This window comes from Pygoscelis adeliae, unplaced genomic scaffold, assembly GCF_000699105.1.
Source record: "Pygoscelis adeliae isolate BGI_AS28 unplaced genomic scaffold, ASM69910v1 Scaffold402, whole genome shotgun sequence".
Taxonomy (NCBI): Eukaryota; Metazoa; Chordata; class Aves; order Sphenisciformes; family Spheniscidae; genus Pygoscelis; species Pygoscelis adeliae.
Window position 1 is genome coordinate 230,059 of NW_008824411.1, and position 17,129 is coordinate 247,187.

The window sequence follows — 17,129 nt, forward strand, 5'->3', positions numbered from 1 at the left end:
CTGGGAGCAGACCTGGCATCTGATAACATAGCTTGGTCTTTCCCCTTGCTTTGCGCTGGTTGCCTGCAGAGGTAGTGAGCTGTAAGAGAAGTCTACAGCATAGAAGTGAAATACTGGTAGTTCTCTGTCACAAGAGGTAGACGACCTGCCTGGCATGGAGCCACGGGGTTTTCCTCCAGTTATCCTTGCATTCCTACACACAGCATCTTATACAGTAAACAAATGAAAAGGTTTGTGTGGTGGGAGCAGGGAGGAATAACAACCCATGCCTGTTTACTCCCAAATAAGGGGCCTGTGGAACACAATACTGGCACAACACAACATGGGGAGGAGCTCTCTAGCATTTTTTTCCCCTGTACGAGAGTGGATTAAAGACACAGTTTGATGAAAAGACTACATTCTTATGGATTGATTGTGGGGTTTTTGAGACTAATAAAATCTGTAAGCAATAATAGAAGGCAGGGAAACCTAAAAGAAAATTCTGCGAAGTCTTTGAAAGGAAATTCAGGAGAAAGAGGTGGAGCCACAACTATAAAAACAAAAATATTCCAAGTAATTTAAAAGCTGTATGTCTGCCAGATACCATCAGCATAAGGTTCCATAATTCTTGTGTCCTAAAGTCTATGAGTCCTGGTAAAAATTATTTTAGGAATGTCAGTATTGACTCACTGTAGCACTAATAAATGTAAACTACATATTCATATGAACCTGCATAGCTTATGGGGTCATTACTGCAGGGTACAGGTGCTATGAGGGCATTGTGTTATTGAAAATCCTTGTGTTACCAGCTTCAAAGAGTATCCTAAAAACAAGGTGGATCCATAATGTATGTGTGTTGATCAGTGAACGATGAGAGGAGTGGGGCCCTGATTCAAGGAGATCCATGTGTGTACATTGTGGGTTTCCTTGCAGTCCCAGTCGGCATGATTTGCACGTGCTTTTCCCCATAATTCATCAGCCCTTTGTTCGCTTCCAACCTCTCCTCGGTTTTCGACCTTTTCTTTTTTAAGTAGGGCAGATTATGGTAATGGCATCGGTGAACCATGCCCATTTCCCCTGTGCTCTACAGTCGATTAAATGTACTAGATACCAAATTGACTAAAACCAAAAAAAAGCAGAAAATCTTGTCCTTTCTTGTCCTCCAATGTAGAGTTCTCTGCCGTCCCTGAATTCCAGTGTTACAATGAGTCATACCAACTGTAAAACTATTTAAAACTTTTACAGAAAGGTTCTTATTCTATTAACTTCAATTCCTTTCTCTGAATTAGTAAAACAAAACCCTTACTATACAGAAATAATTCCAAAATTATTTCAGAACAATTCAAAACATAAGCTTCTTTTGTAAGGATGAAATGTCAAAAGCAGGAAAGAATCCAGGATGGTTTAACTGTCAGGATTTGTCTTGGCTTTGCTGCTGTGAGAAGTTTGGCCACAAAGTATTCACACTATTAAATTCGCTACCTTCAGGAGGCCTGCGTCACTGAATACCTGCAGTACACCATAAACATGTATCTCTGTCTGAAAGAGCCTAAAGAACGTCTGTGGAATACAAATGAGAATGAAGAATACTTTGGGAACTGCTAGTTGCTCTCAGAATAGAAGCAGCTTTGTGCCCACTTGTGTGGTATTTATTTCATAAATCGAGAATAGTTTGACTAAAGTCAATGGAGATTGAAAACATGTATAAAAGAGTAATCATACACATGAGGATTGCTCTAAAAATGCCTGTAAAACATACTTGAAAAGCATCTGTGTACTAATGTGTATATGGGAAATAGTATGGGTCGTCTTCATGCTGCTGCTTGAAGTTGATCCAAGGAAAACTGTACGTGTGTTAGAGATATAAACTAAATGTGATGGCCTGTATTTCAATATGAATGCGCATGTTCTTTTTGTATCCTATAAAACATTTGCTAGCATCGAGAGACATAGTGCATGACTGCTTGTATCAGCATATGCTACTTTGTAATTTATTTCATTTAAAATGTATTGCAATAACATTATTAGAAAATCTGATTAAACTGTTTGTGAAACATATATTATGCCTGTGCAGCTATTAGTTGTTAAAAACTTCAAAAGTTTATCTTAGACCATACAATTTTTGCAGTGGATTATGTAATCAAAAACCGTGTATGTTAAACTCTCAAGGAAGGAGTGTTAATAGAAAGAAAAAAAAACAACAAAAGCAATCCCCCTCCCCCTTTGAAACTAAATCTGAACGTTCAGTCAAAACTAGTCTCATGAGTTTTATTCTGAGAAGCGATAAAAGCAAAATGCAGTAAGTTACTTACTAAATACTTTCCATGAGTCTTGTCCAAGACAATAGTAGTAATGCGTGTGAGTAAATAATTTGCTTTCCTAGAAAGCATCAGACTATCTAATAGACAAACACTCTGTGCATAAAAATAATTAAAGCTTTATCTTGGAATTAACTGCACAATGTTAAGACTTTTGGAGGACACAGCTGTCTCTTTTTTTCCCCCAAATACTGTAAGTTGTTGAAAATGAGTATTAAAAAGTGTTCTGAATGGTGGAGTTCTTTAGCCTTTTGTTATTCCAAAACTTGTTTTTCACTTGACTAATTGTTTTTGATTATTATGTTACTTGTAATGCTTAATTGTAGCAGAAGCCGGAAGGAATGTTAAATTGTTTAGATTTTATTTCAGTGCCTCATGAATAGGAATTGGAATGTAATCTCTATGGGGGTGGCAGAGAGCTGCCAATTAGTCCACTGTAAAGTAAACTAACTTTGTGTGCCTGAGAAGTATCTAGTAATAGTTACCATCAGGAATCAGAAACTAGTCCAAACTACAGGTATCATCTAGTATTGTAACACATTTGTTTTAAAGTCAAACATTAGGAATACTTTTCATAATGTCATCTTAACTACTTTACTTGGAAACCATTTAAAAAGGGAGAAGCAGCAAAGTAAAAGCAATTGGTTACAATTACTGCCTTTTTTACTTTTCTCATTAATTTTTTTTTTTTTTTTGGTATGTCCAGATGGACAAACCTCCTCTATTGAGATAGAGTATAGAAATAAATACTGGTTTGTTTTGGTTTATGTTTGTTTTTTTCCTTGTAGATCAGAGTTTTCACTGGGAGATGTATCTACGAGCTCTCTAAAGGGGACTGTCATGGTTGCTCAGTGTGACTGTAGTGAGTATGACAAGTGTGAGTGCTGTGTGCCTTCTCCGAGACTCAACTACACTTACATCATGTGGCTGAAGATGATGATTGGTGAAACACCTCTATGGTCACCTTTGATGTCAGTCGAGCCCACAGCTATAGGTAAGCCTGACCAATATTTTAAACCTTTTTTAATGGAGAACGAGAGCAGGATGTCTCTTCTGGAGGAGGAGGGCACAAACAGAACAGGAAAAGGCTTCCTGGTGCTGTCTCACTTGCTCAGGGTGGTGCTGTACACGTTTCTTAGCCGCCTAATGCCTGTCTGGGCTCTAGTACAAAACCATACTGAGCAAAGGCCAGGCTGTCAACATCCTTGATCTTTCATTTCTAATCAGGACCGCTCTGTACCTGAGTCTGGGGCAGCAGTGGAGCTTATTTGTCGATGTTACTGAGGACTTAAAGTAAAAAGTGAGGGGAAAAAAAGCTGTTCCTAAAGCTAGTTAGGAAAGAAAACTACCTCTTCTTTCAAGCAGCTCTGTTGTCCTGATGCTTTCTTCCTTATGCATGCCGTTTCAGCATTTTCCAAGTGGGAAAACATTCCTCTGTATTTAATCAAGTTAAAACCATACTGACATTATGGATTTGATATGTGTTGCTCTTCAATATGCTCAGTTATTGCAGATCTTGGCAAATTTCAAAAAGACAGGGACTCTGTCAGCTGTGAGGAAAAAAAATAAAAGTTTTATAAACTTCTTCCTAAACTGATGTGCTTTTCAGACAGAATAAGTTAAAAGTCTCTGGGTGGGCTAGTTTTGAAGATGAGAGGTTGCATTTATCATCATGCTGCTTTTGAATTATGCTACAGGAAAAAATTAAAAATTCAGACTTGCATCTGCCAGTGTTTAAAATGGCATAATTAGCTTGTTCTGCTTAGTGAAGTGTATTTTAAAAATGCATAATATTAGTATATGTTCTGCCAAGATTTAGCTCTATTACAAATTATTTTGAAAGTAAAGCTATGAATACTTGTGTAACGTAGAGTTGTACTTGCTTATAGATGATATCAGTAGAACAGGTGGCATCAGTAGAACAGACATCATTTGTATTGTAAGAGTCACAAAAGCGTGATGTAGAATTCACTGACTTTTGTTTTAAAAGCTATGCCTTTTTCTGAGGAAGAGTGAGTGTAATCCTAATCATCATTATAAATTGTCCATCCACTTCCCTCTCCAGGGAGTTCTTTTCATCCTTGTGGGAAATTTCTGAAACGCTCCATTTTTACTTTGCCCTAATGTAGCTCTCCTGGAGACCTTCTTTTATAGCCATAATCACTGTAGAAGGGATGGGAATATCTGAATAGCTATAAATTCTTTGTGTACAGTATGAAGACATTATCTCCTATCTCTTAAGGAGCTGAGCTAATTGCTTTGCTCAGCACTGCCATCCCTCTCAGTCCCCTTTTCAGCAAAACAGGTAAGTTAGTGCTTTGGTTACTGGGGAGAATCATGGCCCAAGGCAAGAAATTAATGTAGTTTTAAGGCAAATGTTAGGTCAAACAGCATGTCCTGATAACTAACTATGTAACAGTGCCAGGGTGCACTTTTCCAAGTGATACTACACGTTAGTCTGTCATACACTGGCTGTAGAGCAGCTCTGGAAAGCTGAGTTTAAAGAAAAAGCATGAAAGAGACTTCTGAATCGGTAAAAACCCATTACCGCCAGGAGTCACAGGCAATAAGGTTAGTGGTAAACTTGTCAATTAATTTGTCCACAGTAAAGCCTGAACCTCCTTTGAACCTGCATCTGGAAATGACAGAGGAAGGTCAAGTGAGAATCTGTTGGTCTGACCCTGTGCTGATGCCATACCCACTTCAGTATGAAGTGAAGATCTCTGCAATTTCAGGTCAAAATGGCTGGCAGGTGAGTCAGCTCTGCTTGCTTCGTTTTACGATGGAGTGGTGCAGGTCGGTGGGTCCTTTCCAGAGCTCAGGATTTCTTACCACCTTCCTTGTCCTTGGGCAAGGTGGGCTGAGCAACATGGCTGGTCTGGTGGAGCTGGGCACGGCACACAGGTTTCTTCTGAGCTGGTGTGTCCAGCAGACCCTGGTAAACATCAACAGAGTGTAGTAGAGCTGGCAAGCTGGACTTTACATCTGTTAAGCTAGGAGAGCCACCACACAATGATGAAAGACCCGTCTCCCGTTGGGTCTTACAAACTCACATCTTTCTTTTTGGATGAAATGCTGGATTCTGTGAAATCTAAAGGCAAAGCGCTCTCCTTTCAGCAAACCCTAAATTCCATTATACATGCATATATATTTAATATTTGTAGCTTTTATTAGTGAATTGCTTTTTCTGTTGCTCCCACACAACTGGCTCTGGAATAAAAAGCAGCTGTTAATTCGCAGTCCATAATGAAATAACATGTTTTCCACAGAGGTATGCAACCTCTACCATATTCAAATTTACAGTAAATTTAAAGAAGAAAGCTTTTTTTACCCAACTTGCTACCTAAAAACTACTCTCTAGTCTATTTGTTTTCATTCCCTCTGTGTCTTTCTTTTTCCTGTTTCATTCTACAACAATAATGGCTTCTGATAATCCAACAGATGGTTCAAGTTGCTCTAGAAACCTCATTGGCCATAGACAATACACTACTTGGTTCTTCATACTTAGTTCAAGTGCGGTGCAAGAATCATCATGGTCCAGGGTTCTGGAGTGACTGGAGCACACCGTATAATCTCAACTTGGGAGGTAGGTCACGTGCAGTCGCTTATGTGCAGTAAATAGACTTTTGGAAAAGAACAGATTTCCCAGTTTGTTTTGTTTTGTGGAATGAATATTTGAAAGCATGTGTTATCTAGGGAGGTACAGTATGCATGAGTTGGGCTGAAAATCCTGTGGAAGTTCTTTCCCCTTCTGCTTCTCTTTCTGCATGGCTTTGCCTGAGTTTCTGCTCTTTCCTTTGTACAAGACTTGCATTAAAAGAGTTCTGGACTAATGTATGTAGGCTGCACAGTCAGCTCCATCACACCTCCTTGTCTGGCCCCGTTGCTTGCTCACCGAGCACCTGTTCAGACCCAGAAAAAGCTCTTTTTCTGAGAGTTTTTCCATTTCAAAAGACAGTTGGCAGCGTTTAACCTCTACTCAATGCAAGATTTTTCATCTAACGTTTTCTCTAACTTTTAGTTTAGTATGAGGCTTTGTAGCTGAACTGAAAGCGCAGAACACAGTCATGTCACACGTGGTCAGAGTATATAGGAAGGGAAAGAAATTTTGTTTGGCAAACCCTTGGTCAGTTATCAGGATTGTGGATTTGCTTTGCAGATTGAGCTGTTTTGGGTCAGCCTAAAGATTTCAGGATTTTTTGCATTGTATTTTTCCATGCTCTGCTTATGATTAACTGGAAATGTTTTGGTCTGTGTTGTCACAGGTATCCTCTGAACTATTACATGACAATACTAGTGCTTTACCTAGGTGCTTACATGTACACCTGCTTACCGTATGCTAAATAGTGTGATGTATGTGCTTAAATCAAGTACCAAGGAAGGAACTAAACTTTGCAGAAGGAGCTCTTTTCCAAGCTGAAAATACACAGACCCTCGTGGCAATTGGGCATGAAACACAGGATGCCTGATTATATGACTAGAGGCCTAACTGGCCCTTAGTCTTTTGGATTTATATCTATATATATAAAAATTTAAAAAAAAGTGTGTGTGCGCATATATATATATAGAACTATATAGCTTTGAGAAATTTTTGAGGGTAAATACACGTTCTCTCTCTTACATACGCATATACTGATATTTTTGGAAAGGGTTTATGAGTGTATTGAGAAATATGGATGTAAAAGAGGTGCAATAGATACTGTTAGATTATTTTCTATTAATCCTGTTATGGGCTATGTAATTGTATTAAACATATATCTCATCAGCAAAATAATCCCGTTGTGACAAACCTGATGGCAGCATAGAGGGATTAATTCCTTCACTGCAGGAAGCTCAAATTGGCATATGGCCTCCAATGGCCAAAGATAGGATGACCCAGTGGAGGAACAGTGGAGCCTGCCGCACAGCTGGGAGCAGCGAAGCAGCTGGTAACAGGAACGCTGCCTTGCGTTCACGGAGGCACATTAGCACCGGAAGAGGAAATACTGAAATCAGGCAGTTACATTTTTGTACATTCATGTTCTGATTTATATTTAATATGAAAGTCTTTGACAATGACAATATTGTAGGTCTGCTCTACTACCTGAGAAGGCCTGTATTTTGGAAAAATCCTAAAAATATCTGACGTGGTTCCTGAACTATGGAAAGCAAACCTGATCTTTTTAAGGATTTTCATGCTGGCTTTGTTGACCTCTGGCAAACTCTTCCTTTTTGGCAGGGTATAGCACCTGTAGCTTCCCTAAGTACCTGACCAGTTGAGGCTGAGCTTACGCGTTTTTACATGCTTTGCAAATTCAGTGTGTTTATGCCTAGGTCAATTACTTACTGTATCACTGCTACCATTTGGAATTAACTACACTGCTGAGATTGTAAACAAGTTTTTGAGACATTAATCTCCTGCTGCCTTCAATAGGAGCAGGATTAGTAACTACTGGAAGCTTGATTATTTTTTTTTTTTTTTAATTTTTTTTTTTCAACCTGCCCTCCCCCCATTCTGAATAGCCATTCTCTCAAAATATATATTCCAGTATTACAGTAATGCTTCAGCTGGCAAATGATTTCAACATCCTTGCAGGGTTCAAAGGGTTAATTTTTTTTTTTTTTTCCCCAAACCTGAACATCACTATTCTCTTACTTGGGTCTTCTCTCACTTCTACTTGAGGACAATTTTACAATCTTAAAATTTGTGGTGTATGTCTTTGTGAGATGAGTTACAGAAGCTAAGCCTTTCTAGGGTGCAAGTATTTGTTGCAATATTTAAATAAGCTGACCTGATGCCTTAAAAAAGTGGGCTGAGTAAAAAGCAGCAGTGTTAATCTAGTTTCCCAAGATTTAATTTACAGGAGCCCGTATGATTCCCTGTTTCCCTTGTGCTGCTGTGTATTGCTTTCACTGTACCCTCCAGTGATTTTTCTGCTCATTTAATTCCTGTTTGCCTAGGGATATTAAAGATTATTTTTATCAGAATTGACAAACATCAGTTATGGGGGGAGACAGTCAAGGGCTCGTTTCTGCCCCTCTCCCCAATAGTCATTAATAGTAATTAAGAAATAGGAAACTTAGAAATACAACTGGATGATAATAATATTCTATTGACATATGCTTTTATATTTTTTTGTTCAGATTCTAATCTCAATGGATTTTTTTTTTTCCTTTTTTTCCCCTTCTGTGTAGCTGAAGTCCTGTACTTCCCTCCTAAGATACTGACCAGTGTTGGTTCTAACGTTTCCTTTCATTGCATCTATAAAAACAAAACCAAGATTGTGGTGTCCAAGAAGATTGTTTGGTGGCTGAATTTAGCAGAAGAAATCCCAGAAAGTCAATATACACTTGTGAATGATCGCGTAAGCAAAGTTACTCTTTTCAACTTGAAAGCAACAAAACCTAGAGGAAATTTCTTCTATAACGCATTGTACTGTTGTCATCAAAATAGGGAATGTCATCATAGATACGCTGAATTATATGTAGTAGGTAAGACTCCGGATGATTTTAAATTACAATTTTGGTGCATTTTAATAGTAAGGTCAGAATATTTCCATTTTAAACTCCAGTTAGCTTTTATCGAGCAGTTATGACTTGTAATGCATGTTTTTTGTATAAACAATTATATCTTTATTAATAAACTTTCAATGTGTTTTAATTAGATGTGAATATCAATATCACATGTGAAACAGATGGGTACTTAACTAAAATGACTTGTAGATGGTCTGCAAACCCAAACACATTGCTCCTGGGGAGTTCCTTGCAGTTAAGATACTACAGGTACGTATAGCTTTTAATGCACTCTTTATGTTTGGAAAGCGTTGCTCTGGAAATACTATTACAGCAAAGAATTCTGAATAGATGTAATTGTAAAATGTGCTCAGTTTCTGTAAGCTGGACTTTTTCCCCACTGGAACTGCAGAATTATTAACTACATGTGCAGAAAGGGGACCACAGATAGACTCATAGAATCATTTAGGTTGGAAAATACCTTTAAGATCATCGAGTCCAACCATTAACCTAACGCTGCCAAGTCCACCACTAAACCATGTCCCTAATACCTGAGTATGTAACATGGAGTCTATTTACAACGTTCTTCAGCATTTGTAAAACCTGTAGATGCAGTTTGGAAGCCAGCCAATCTTAAAGTAGATGTGTTTGCTTGTATCAGTTATAAAAATTATTCTTCTAGTTGCTTGTATCTACAAATTATAAGGAAATAAGGAAAAAAAACATTCACAGTGAGAGTGACTGAGCACTGGAGCAGTGGCCCAGAGAGGCTGTAGAATCTCTGTCCTTGGAGACTTTCAGATCTCAACCAGACAGGACCCTGGGCAACTTCACCTGACTTTGACTTTAACCCTGCTTTGAGTCGGAGGTAGGACTTGAGACCTCTTGAGGTCTCCATTCAACCTTCAATTTTTCTACAATTCTGTATTTTTTTTTTCTATATACAGACAGTAGATAAAAATATAGGGATGGAATTTAATTCATTCCAGATGGAAAAAATCTTGCTTATAAAGAGAGAATCAAATCTTAGCTCATAAAGGGCATATTGCTTTATGAAGGTAGCATCTTTGGTGGCTAGAGCAATTCTTAGTTTTCATGGTTTTGACCTAGCTTGTTTTCAGACAGTTGGTTTAATTTTGCCTGTCTTTTGGACAGAGCAGGAGAACTGGGGTGTGGTATGGAGCAAGCACATTATTGTTTGCAAAATACAAAACTGATTGTTAAATCAGCAGTATGATCATCCTTACCTTCATTCATGTGCACAAATAGTGCCTGTGAAAATATTGTTTTACCGTGAAACTAAAAAATCCCTTTGAGTTACTAATATATTGAGCTTGAGAGTTTCCTAGAACTGTGTTAGTCTTTACATAAACTAGAGACAGACAGACAGACAACCCTTCCTGAGAAAAAAATATTTAGTTTTACTGCTTTGCTGGACTGGATGTGCAAAAGTTTTGGCAAACAAGCTTAAATCAGCCCTGAGGGCCTAATCCTTTGGAAAGCTGGACTGTCTTCTCTGTTGGAGGTGGATTGAAGTTTTGAACTATCATAGTACCAAGGTGAATATTTCTCAGCATTTTGTGGACTAAAGTAATAGGGGGAATGCTTGAGGTTTCAAGTGGAGGCTTTCAGGGCAGGATTAGTGACTATCTGACTGCTAAGGTAGGTTTTGTTTCGACTGTCTTCACAAATATGAATATAATGAGTGTCCTGCTGAGCAGGGAGCTTGAAAGAAAAACCATGCTGCTCTTGCCATGTTTTTTATTCCCACTTTTTCACTGTTCAGGTTTAGCTAAAAATGTTGTTTTCTAATACGAAGTGTATCTGTACATTTGTTAGTGTTCCTGCTAGATCAAACAGTGAACGCTAATACAGACTGAAAATGCTTCCCAGATGCTACTGTTTTTTGTGATCTTTCTTTTTGTTCTTTTTTTTTGTTGTTTGTTTGCTAATAGTAAGGTCTGAAAGGGGGAGGGGTGGAAATCATGGGGGACCACATGAATGTACTGACTACCAAAAAGTTGAAGTATAAGATGTTTAAAATTTATAGTTATTGAAACACATTTGCATAAGATTCTATTGCATTTTGGGAACAAAAATACAAAATGAACTTGAATGTCTACAAGCTTGAAGCCAAATGAAATGGTCAGTTTTTTTAATTGCCCAAGCTTGATTGTAAGAGGCACCATAAATATGCTGGAGTTGCTAGTATTTACTTAGACATAGACAAGTCCGCAGGATGAAAACTGGAAGTTAGATGTGTTGCATCGACATCAGGCACGTCAGGTTTTCCAGGATCACACAGCTGTTCTTCTTAGTTACTGATGCAATCACATTTTACAGATGAAATCCAATGCTCTACAGTAATGTGGTGTGATAGCTTTGCTCTTGGTGTTTTGTTTTGGTTGGGTTGTTACTATATCTTCCTCTACAGTCAGTGCTGCCAACAGAAATAGCACAGAAATGATCATCCTGTAAAAACAGCAAAGTTTAGCTGCTAAGCTAAACCTTCAAAGCACAAGGCAACAGTTTAATCAGTATCAGCTACGTTGACAGGAAGAGGAGAGATTCAGCTAAGTGTAACTTTTGTGGTTCAGTTGAATAACTAATACTCTATCTGGCTGCTCTCACCACGAGTCTGCGCTGTGCAGAAGCTTAGGAGGAATTTGAAAACTTCCCTTTCCATCACCGATAAGATGTCTGGTGCCATTTTATCCAGAGTCCATGTCCCCTCTCTTGTGTTGCCAGATGCGATACTGACTGTATGTGGGATTTTAATACCACCCTCCAGAATGGATATTTTTATGCGATTTCCATCTCCTGGAGACTTCACTGTACATTTCTGATTGGTCCATGTGGCAGCTTTCCCCTGGACACCAGTTGGTATTTTGAAAGTCATATTCCTGGCTGGATTAATTTCTTGGCTGGAGATCTGCCTTGCTATGTTTATTGCTAATACATACCACTCAAGTAACATGATTTATGAGTATTTGGAGATGTCTGCTCTTGTTGTACCTGTTTCTTCCTGTTGTTATTCTCTTATCAAAAGATTTTGCACTGGGGAGAGCCTTCATGTCCTACTTTTTTCAGGCTAAGAGCCAAAGCTTTAAGGAGTAACACTGCAGTGTTATTTATCCATTTAGTGCAGACTCAAGTTCAAGATCTGTCCAAATAATCGTAAAAAAAACCCCAGATGGTTCCAGTGACACCATTTGTTTTAATTGCCTTCAGAGTTCTATTTTACTGATGCCATGAGCAGCTTATAGTCGCAATGTATTAATTGAATGTTTTTTTTTTTCCTCTTTTAAGGAGCAGAATTTATTGTTCTGACTTTCCAAGTACTTCTCCAAAATCAGAGGTGAAAGAATGCTACTTGCAGAAGAATCATTCTTATGAGTGCACATTTCAGCCTATTTTTCTTTTATCTGGATATACCATGTGGATAGAGTTTAAGCACTTACTAGGAACACTTGAATCCTCACCAACTTGTGTTGTTCCAGCAGATGTGGGTAGGTCAAGATTTGTGCACGTCTTTCTTCACTTGTGACCTTGGATTTCATTCCTTATATGGTGTAGGTAAAGTACTTCTTCATAGCATTTTAAATAAATTAGATGGTGGAAAGAACATAGAAACACAAGAACTTTGATATTGTCTTCTAAAAGACATTGGCTTAAATGTTATTTCCATACATTTTGCTTGGCGCAGGAGCAGATTGTAACTGCAGCTAATACCTATAAAATGAAACATCCAGTTTTGCATGTTTATCCTCTTGGGTGTTTTGCAAAGACATCTACAGAAAATGCAAGTATTATATTTAAAAAGGCAGTCTCATTTTTAAGGTTCTTGGTTATGTAATTTTTCTGAAGTCTTCAATTAGTTGTTAAGTTTATACTTTGATACAGTGTTAGCACTATAGGTATTACTTACACAGTTACATATTCATTTAAAATCATAGGGACTGTTCACGCTTTTGCATGCTTTTGCAAAGTTTCTTTTGTGACACATAGAGCACTTAATTTTGTATAAAAGCAAGAAGCAGGAACAGCATTAGAGTGTTTTCAAACACTGCAAAATGTGCAAGCATGTCTTACCTGGTCTGTGACTCAGAGCGTTCATTGGACCGTGTGTTTTTGGACACAAATGTGAACATATGTAGAGAGAAAACACGGCAGCTTGACCACAGAAGAGCTACATGAAATAAAGCAGAATGAAATGCGTCTATTGTGTGTGGGGAAGGATGCATACAGAGAACATAAATTAAACCAAACTATCCTTTGCATTTCAAAGTTTAAACAGAGTAAGAAAAAATGAACGTCACAGGAAGGAAAGGCAAAGTTCAGTGCATTATAGCTAAGTGGGGTATGGGAATTATCATTACTATTATTACTATTAATTTGGTGGCCTTGTGGTTTTCAAGGTTGCTCCTGTCTAGTTCAAAGAGGCTTGTCTGTGCCTTTTTGAAAAGCAAGTTCACTGATTATCAGGGAACCATTGGCAGCCTCAGGCATCAGAAAGGAGGGTGGTGTGAGGGATGGCGGGTAGGGATCCTGCACTTCTGCTGCTTAGACAATTTGCCAAGAGAACCTGGCACCTTGTCAGCATGGCAGCTGTAGTGTTAGTCTGTGTCGGGCACGTCTGCTCTTTGGTGAAAGGTGGCGGCTTTATACGATTCTGCCCAGTGAGGAATTCTAGCAGAAATTTAGAAGTCTGGTTTATTCAAGTCATCACTTTAAATAAAAAGCAATGAATAGAATTGACCTACTCTGGATGAAAGGTGCTCTGTATCATAGTAAAACAAAACCGACTCATTCTAGCACCACCCAAAATTTAAAGCTTATTTCATTTTTTTGTTGTTTTCTCCTCACTCACCATCTGATTAGTTAAAACAAGTTTATTCTAACTTTGCTTTGTTAACAAACTAGGGCTTTGTGACATTCATGTTCAGTCTGCTGGAGCAGCTCAATTTTGGTGGTATTTCCTATTATTAAAATAAAAACTTAACATAATATTTCCATTAATCATTGCATAATGTCTGTCACTGTCCTTTGTAGGAGCTGCCTTTCTGGGCCATGTGTGCCGCTGCTTTCTGCAGTGGTGCACTCCATTAGTGCCAGGCTGTATCTTTTGCTGTTTGTACCAGGGGAGGTACCAGGTGCTAGCACCAATATAAGCTATTGTGGTTTAAATTAAAATGAAATGTACTGACACTTGCCCATGGATTTTTTTTTTTTTTAATAAAATGTTTATTCTGTAAGAAACTTTGATATTTCAACTTAAGATTTTCTTTGGTGATTTTAGTTTGGGTCGAAATTGGAATGAATTTCCTGTTAGACAAACATTGCCTTCTCAGTCAGCAATGCTTTTGTCTGCAGTGAGTGGACCAGCCAGCCTGGATTAGTGAATTGTTATGTTTGCATTATAGCCCAGCTTTACTTGGAGTAGCAGAGGCCACAATGTATTACCTGCCACCCTCAGGACAGAAGAAAGTAAACCACGATGATTGGATTTAATGAGAAATGTCAGTGCAGCCATTACAGTTGGTTTTTTTTCTCCTTTTCTTTCAATTTTCTAGTGAAGCCGCTTCCTCCCTCCAACGTTAAAGCAGAAATCACCAGGAATGTTGGGCTGCTGAATGTGACCTGGACAAACCCAGTGTTTACAAACAATGATCTTAAATTTCAGATTCGGTATGCTGTGAACAGGGAAGAAATTACATGGGAGGTACTGTCTTTTTTAATCTAGATTGAAGCATGGACTGTTGCAGTGTTGTCATTTAGTGTGTTAGCTGGTTTTTGTGGAATTTGTGGCATGCAATGAATCACGGTTATAAGCAATTGCATTATCTAGCAAAGGAATATTACTCATTAGGCCACTTTCTCATTGGATTCATTTTCAGGAATTTTTGACTCGTAACAGATGCCTAAACAGCCTTTTGTTCTTACTCTAAATATTTTGACTTCTGTTACAGCTTTATGAAGTTTCAAATGCACCAAGATCAGCTGTGATAAAAGTTCAGAAACTTTGTGTTGAGTATGTTGTTCAGGTACGGTGCAGAGAACTGGATGGATCAGGTTACTGGAGCAACTGGAGCAGATCAGCCTATACGCTTGTAAAAGATATCAAAGGTACATGTGCTTTCAGATTGCACTCTGATGGTCTGTCCAGTTTCAGACTGAGGTGTGACACTGTTCTTTCAAAACTGTGTAATCTTGCAGCTCCCTTACAAGGCCCTGAATTTTGGAGAATTATTATTGAAGATCCGGCAAGGAGGCAGAAGAATGTTACGCTCCTGTGGAAGGTGAGAACAATTGCATTTTGGTCTTTCACCTTGATCCAAAAACCATTGGTAGAATTGCCAAAAAGGGAGCATGATAAGCACATACTGCCCTGGGAGGCAAACTTGGGCCGTCGCTGTTTATGGGACTTCATATGCAAGGCACTTGGGATATGACTTCTTTTGTGTTACTGCCTCTTGCTTGGCTAATACTAGAGGCAAGTAGAGGTTGCTGGTGAATATTGATTGTAATACTGTGATACAAGGTGAGATGGTTCTGCCTTCTTTGCCCAGTCAGCCTGTCTTGCACTTTACTCCCTTCTGTTGCTGTTACTTCCCCCCCTTTCTGTTTTTATTCTCTGTAATCTCTCCTGCAGCTAGCTGGCACACGTCGACCTGATTCTGTACCCTAATCGTTACCAAGTTTGTAGTAATGTAGTAGGACATAAACTTTCCTGGTGCTGTGTGATTGCTCTGGATGGTTGAGAGGTAGGTGAGGCTCAGCACAGACATACAGTGGCAACAGGCATGTTTCCAGACTTAGAAAGCTCGCAGGCCAGCCTTCTGAAGTGAGCTGATTTTTGTACCGTGGACCCATCTGAGGTTGCGGTCAAATTGTTCTTGCGCGGGTCCGGTTGCATGCGCCACAGCCATGTTGAACTGCATGTGGGGCTGCATCGTAGCCATGTGGAACATCCCATTATTCCTGAAGTCCTACAGTCCTCGCTACTTTAGGAGAGCCCTCAGATCTCTGGGCAGGCTGCAAACTGCCTTGCCTGTCTGTCTGAGTTGTACTAATGCAGCTGAAGTATCAATGCTGTATGACATGTTCATGTCAGCCTACACTTTCAGTGTTAGTTATGCAAATGCTGTGAAACAGAGACTTAAAATGCAGTTTGTTCTAATACTCAGAAAAAAGAATAACATGGAATCAAAGACTGTAAGTTATAATGAGAGCTGCAGTCTTCGGCTGCCAAGTTCTGCTGACCAAGATCTCTGACCAGAATGTGCCACTGACTCCAAGACAGCTGCCTGTATAAACACCACTGCAACTGCATGTAAACTGGGCAAAGCTACGTTAAAAGGTTAATGCAGGACAGAGGAAAAAAAGTACCTTAGTGACTGCCCGTTCCTGTTTGTCCATGTTTGGTATGCAAACAGTCATCTGTTCTGTTTTTTTCAATCCTGAAAAATACTAACATAAACCGGTGAGTTACTGTAGGAGTCTGAAAGTTTGTATTTCCTTGTGCCCCCTGCCCTCCCTTCACTGGAAAGATAGCAAGTAACTGTGTCAGCTCTCAGAGAGAGAGACAGAAGAAATTAAGTCTTCAAATGGACTACAGTGCCTTTGCTAAAAGGACAGTAGCCAGTCTATAGAATGTCTTCATTGGGTCATGTTTTCTTAAAATTGGAACAGTGCCTTCTGCCCAAATGACATTTGCTTTTGAAATCAAAGACTGGGAAATTAATTAATGCCAATGTTTGCTGCAGCCACTGATGAAGAATCACTCATTGTGCAGTGTGAGCCGATACGTTATAAAGCATCAGACATCAGGAAACACCACGTGGTCAGAATATGTTGATAATGGCACTACCTGTTCATTTCCATGGACTGAACACACACACACCATTACAGTTTTAGCCATGAATTCAATGGGAGTTTCTTCAGCTAATTTTAATTTAACTCTATCACAGCAAATGAGCACAGGTAAGAACACCAATTAATAACCATTTTGAGATGTGGAAAATGCTAGGAATCCTTGTGGTGTTTTTGGACAAAGCTTTCTTTGTAATAAAATTCCCTTTGTGAGAATAAAAAATGGTTTATGATGATACGTTCAGCTGTATATGGGAAACCGATTCTGTAGCTCACCAACAGAGCTATTTGAAAAAATGAAATTTCCATCGCATGAAAATCTTAATGATCTTTGGGTTGGGAAAAGAGTTGTCTTTAACTGGGCTGTCTCCCCTCCACTAGCAGAATATAAAGTAATGAATCAAAGAAAAATAAAATCTTACTGTAGAACTGATCTTTCATCTACTTTGTCTCGGGAACACCCGACAT

The 17,129-nt window shown here is 38.8% G+C and overlaps 1 protein-coding gene across 1 annotated transcript in view; it reads left to right on the forward strand.

Moving 5' to 3' along the window:
* The window catches only part of LEPR (leptin receptor), a 34,618-nt gene that overhangs the window by 8,498 nt on the left and 8,991 nt on the right, over positions 1 to 17,129 (forward strand). Inside the window, exons 4-13 of the mRNA XM_009320573.1 lie at positions 3,086 to 3,291; positions 4,904 to 5,049; positions 5,739 to 5,883; positions 8,472 to 8,768; positions 8,942 to 9,059; positions 12,099 to 12,298; positions 14,363 to 14,511; positions 14,759 to 14,915; positions 15,006 to 15,088; positions 16,556 to 16,772. Coding sequence (XP_009318848.1) covers positions 3,086 to 3,291; positions 4,904 to 5,049; positions 5,739 to 5,883; positions 8,472 to 8,768; positions 8,942 to 9,059; positions 12,099 to 12,298; positions 14,363 to 14,511; positions 14,759 to 14,915; positions 15,006 to 15,088; positions 16,556 to 16,772 — 1,718 coding nt within the window. The remainder of the gene's footprint in view (positions 1 to 3,085; positions 3,292 to 4,903; positions 5,050 to 5,738; positions 5,884 to 8,471; positions 8,769 to 8,941; positions 9,060 to 12,098; positions 12,299 to 14,362; positions 14,512 to 14,758; positions 14,916 to 15,005; positions 15,089 to 16,555; positions 16,773 to 17,129) is intronic.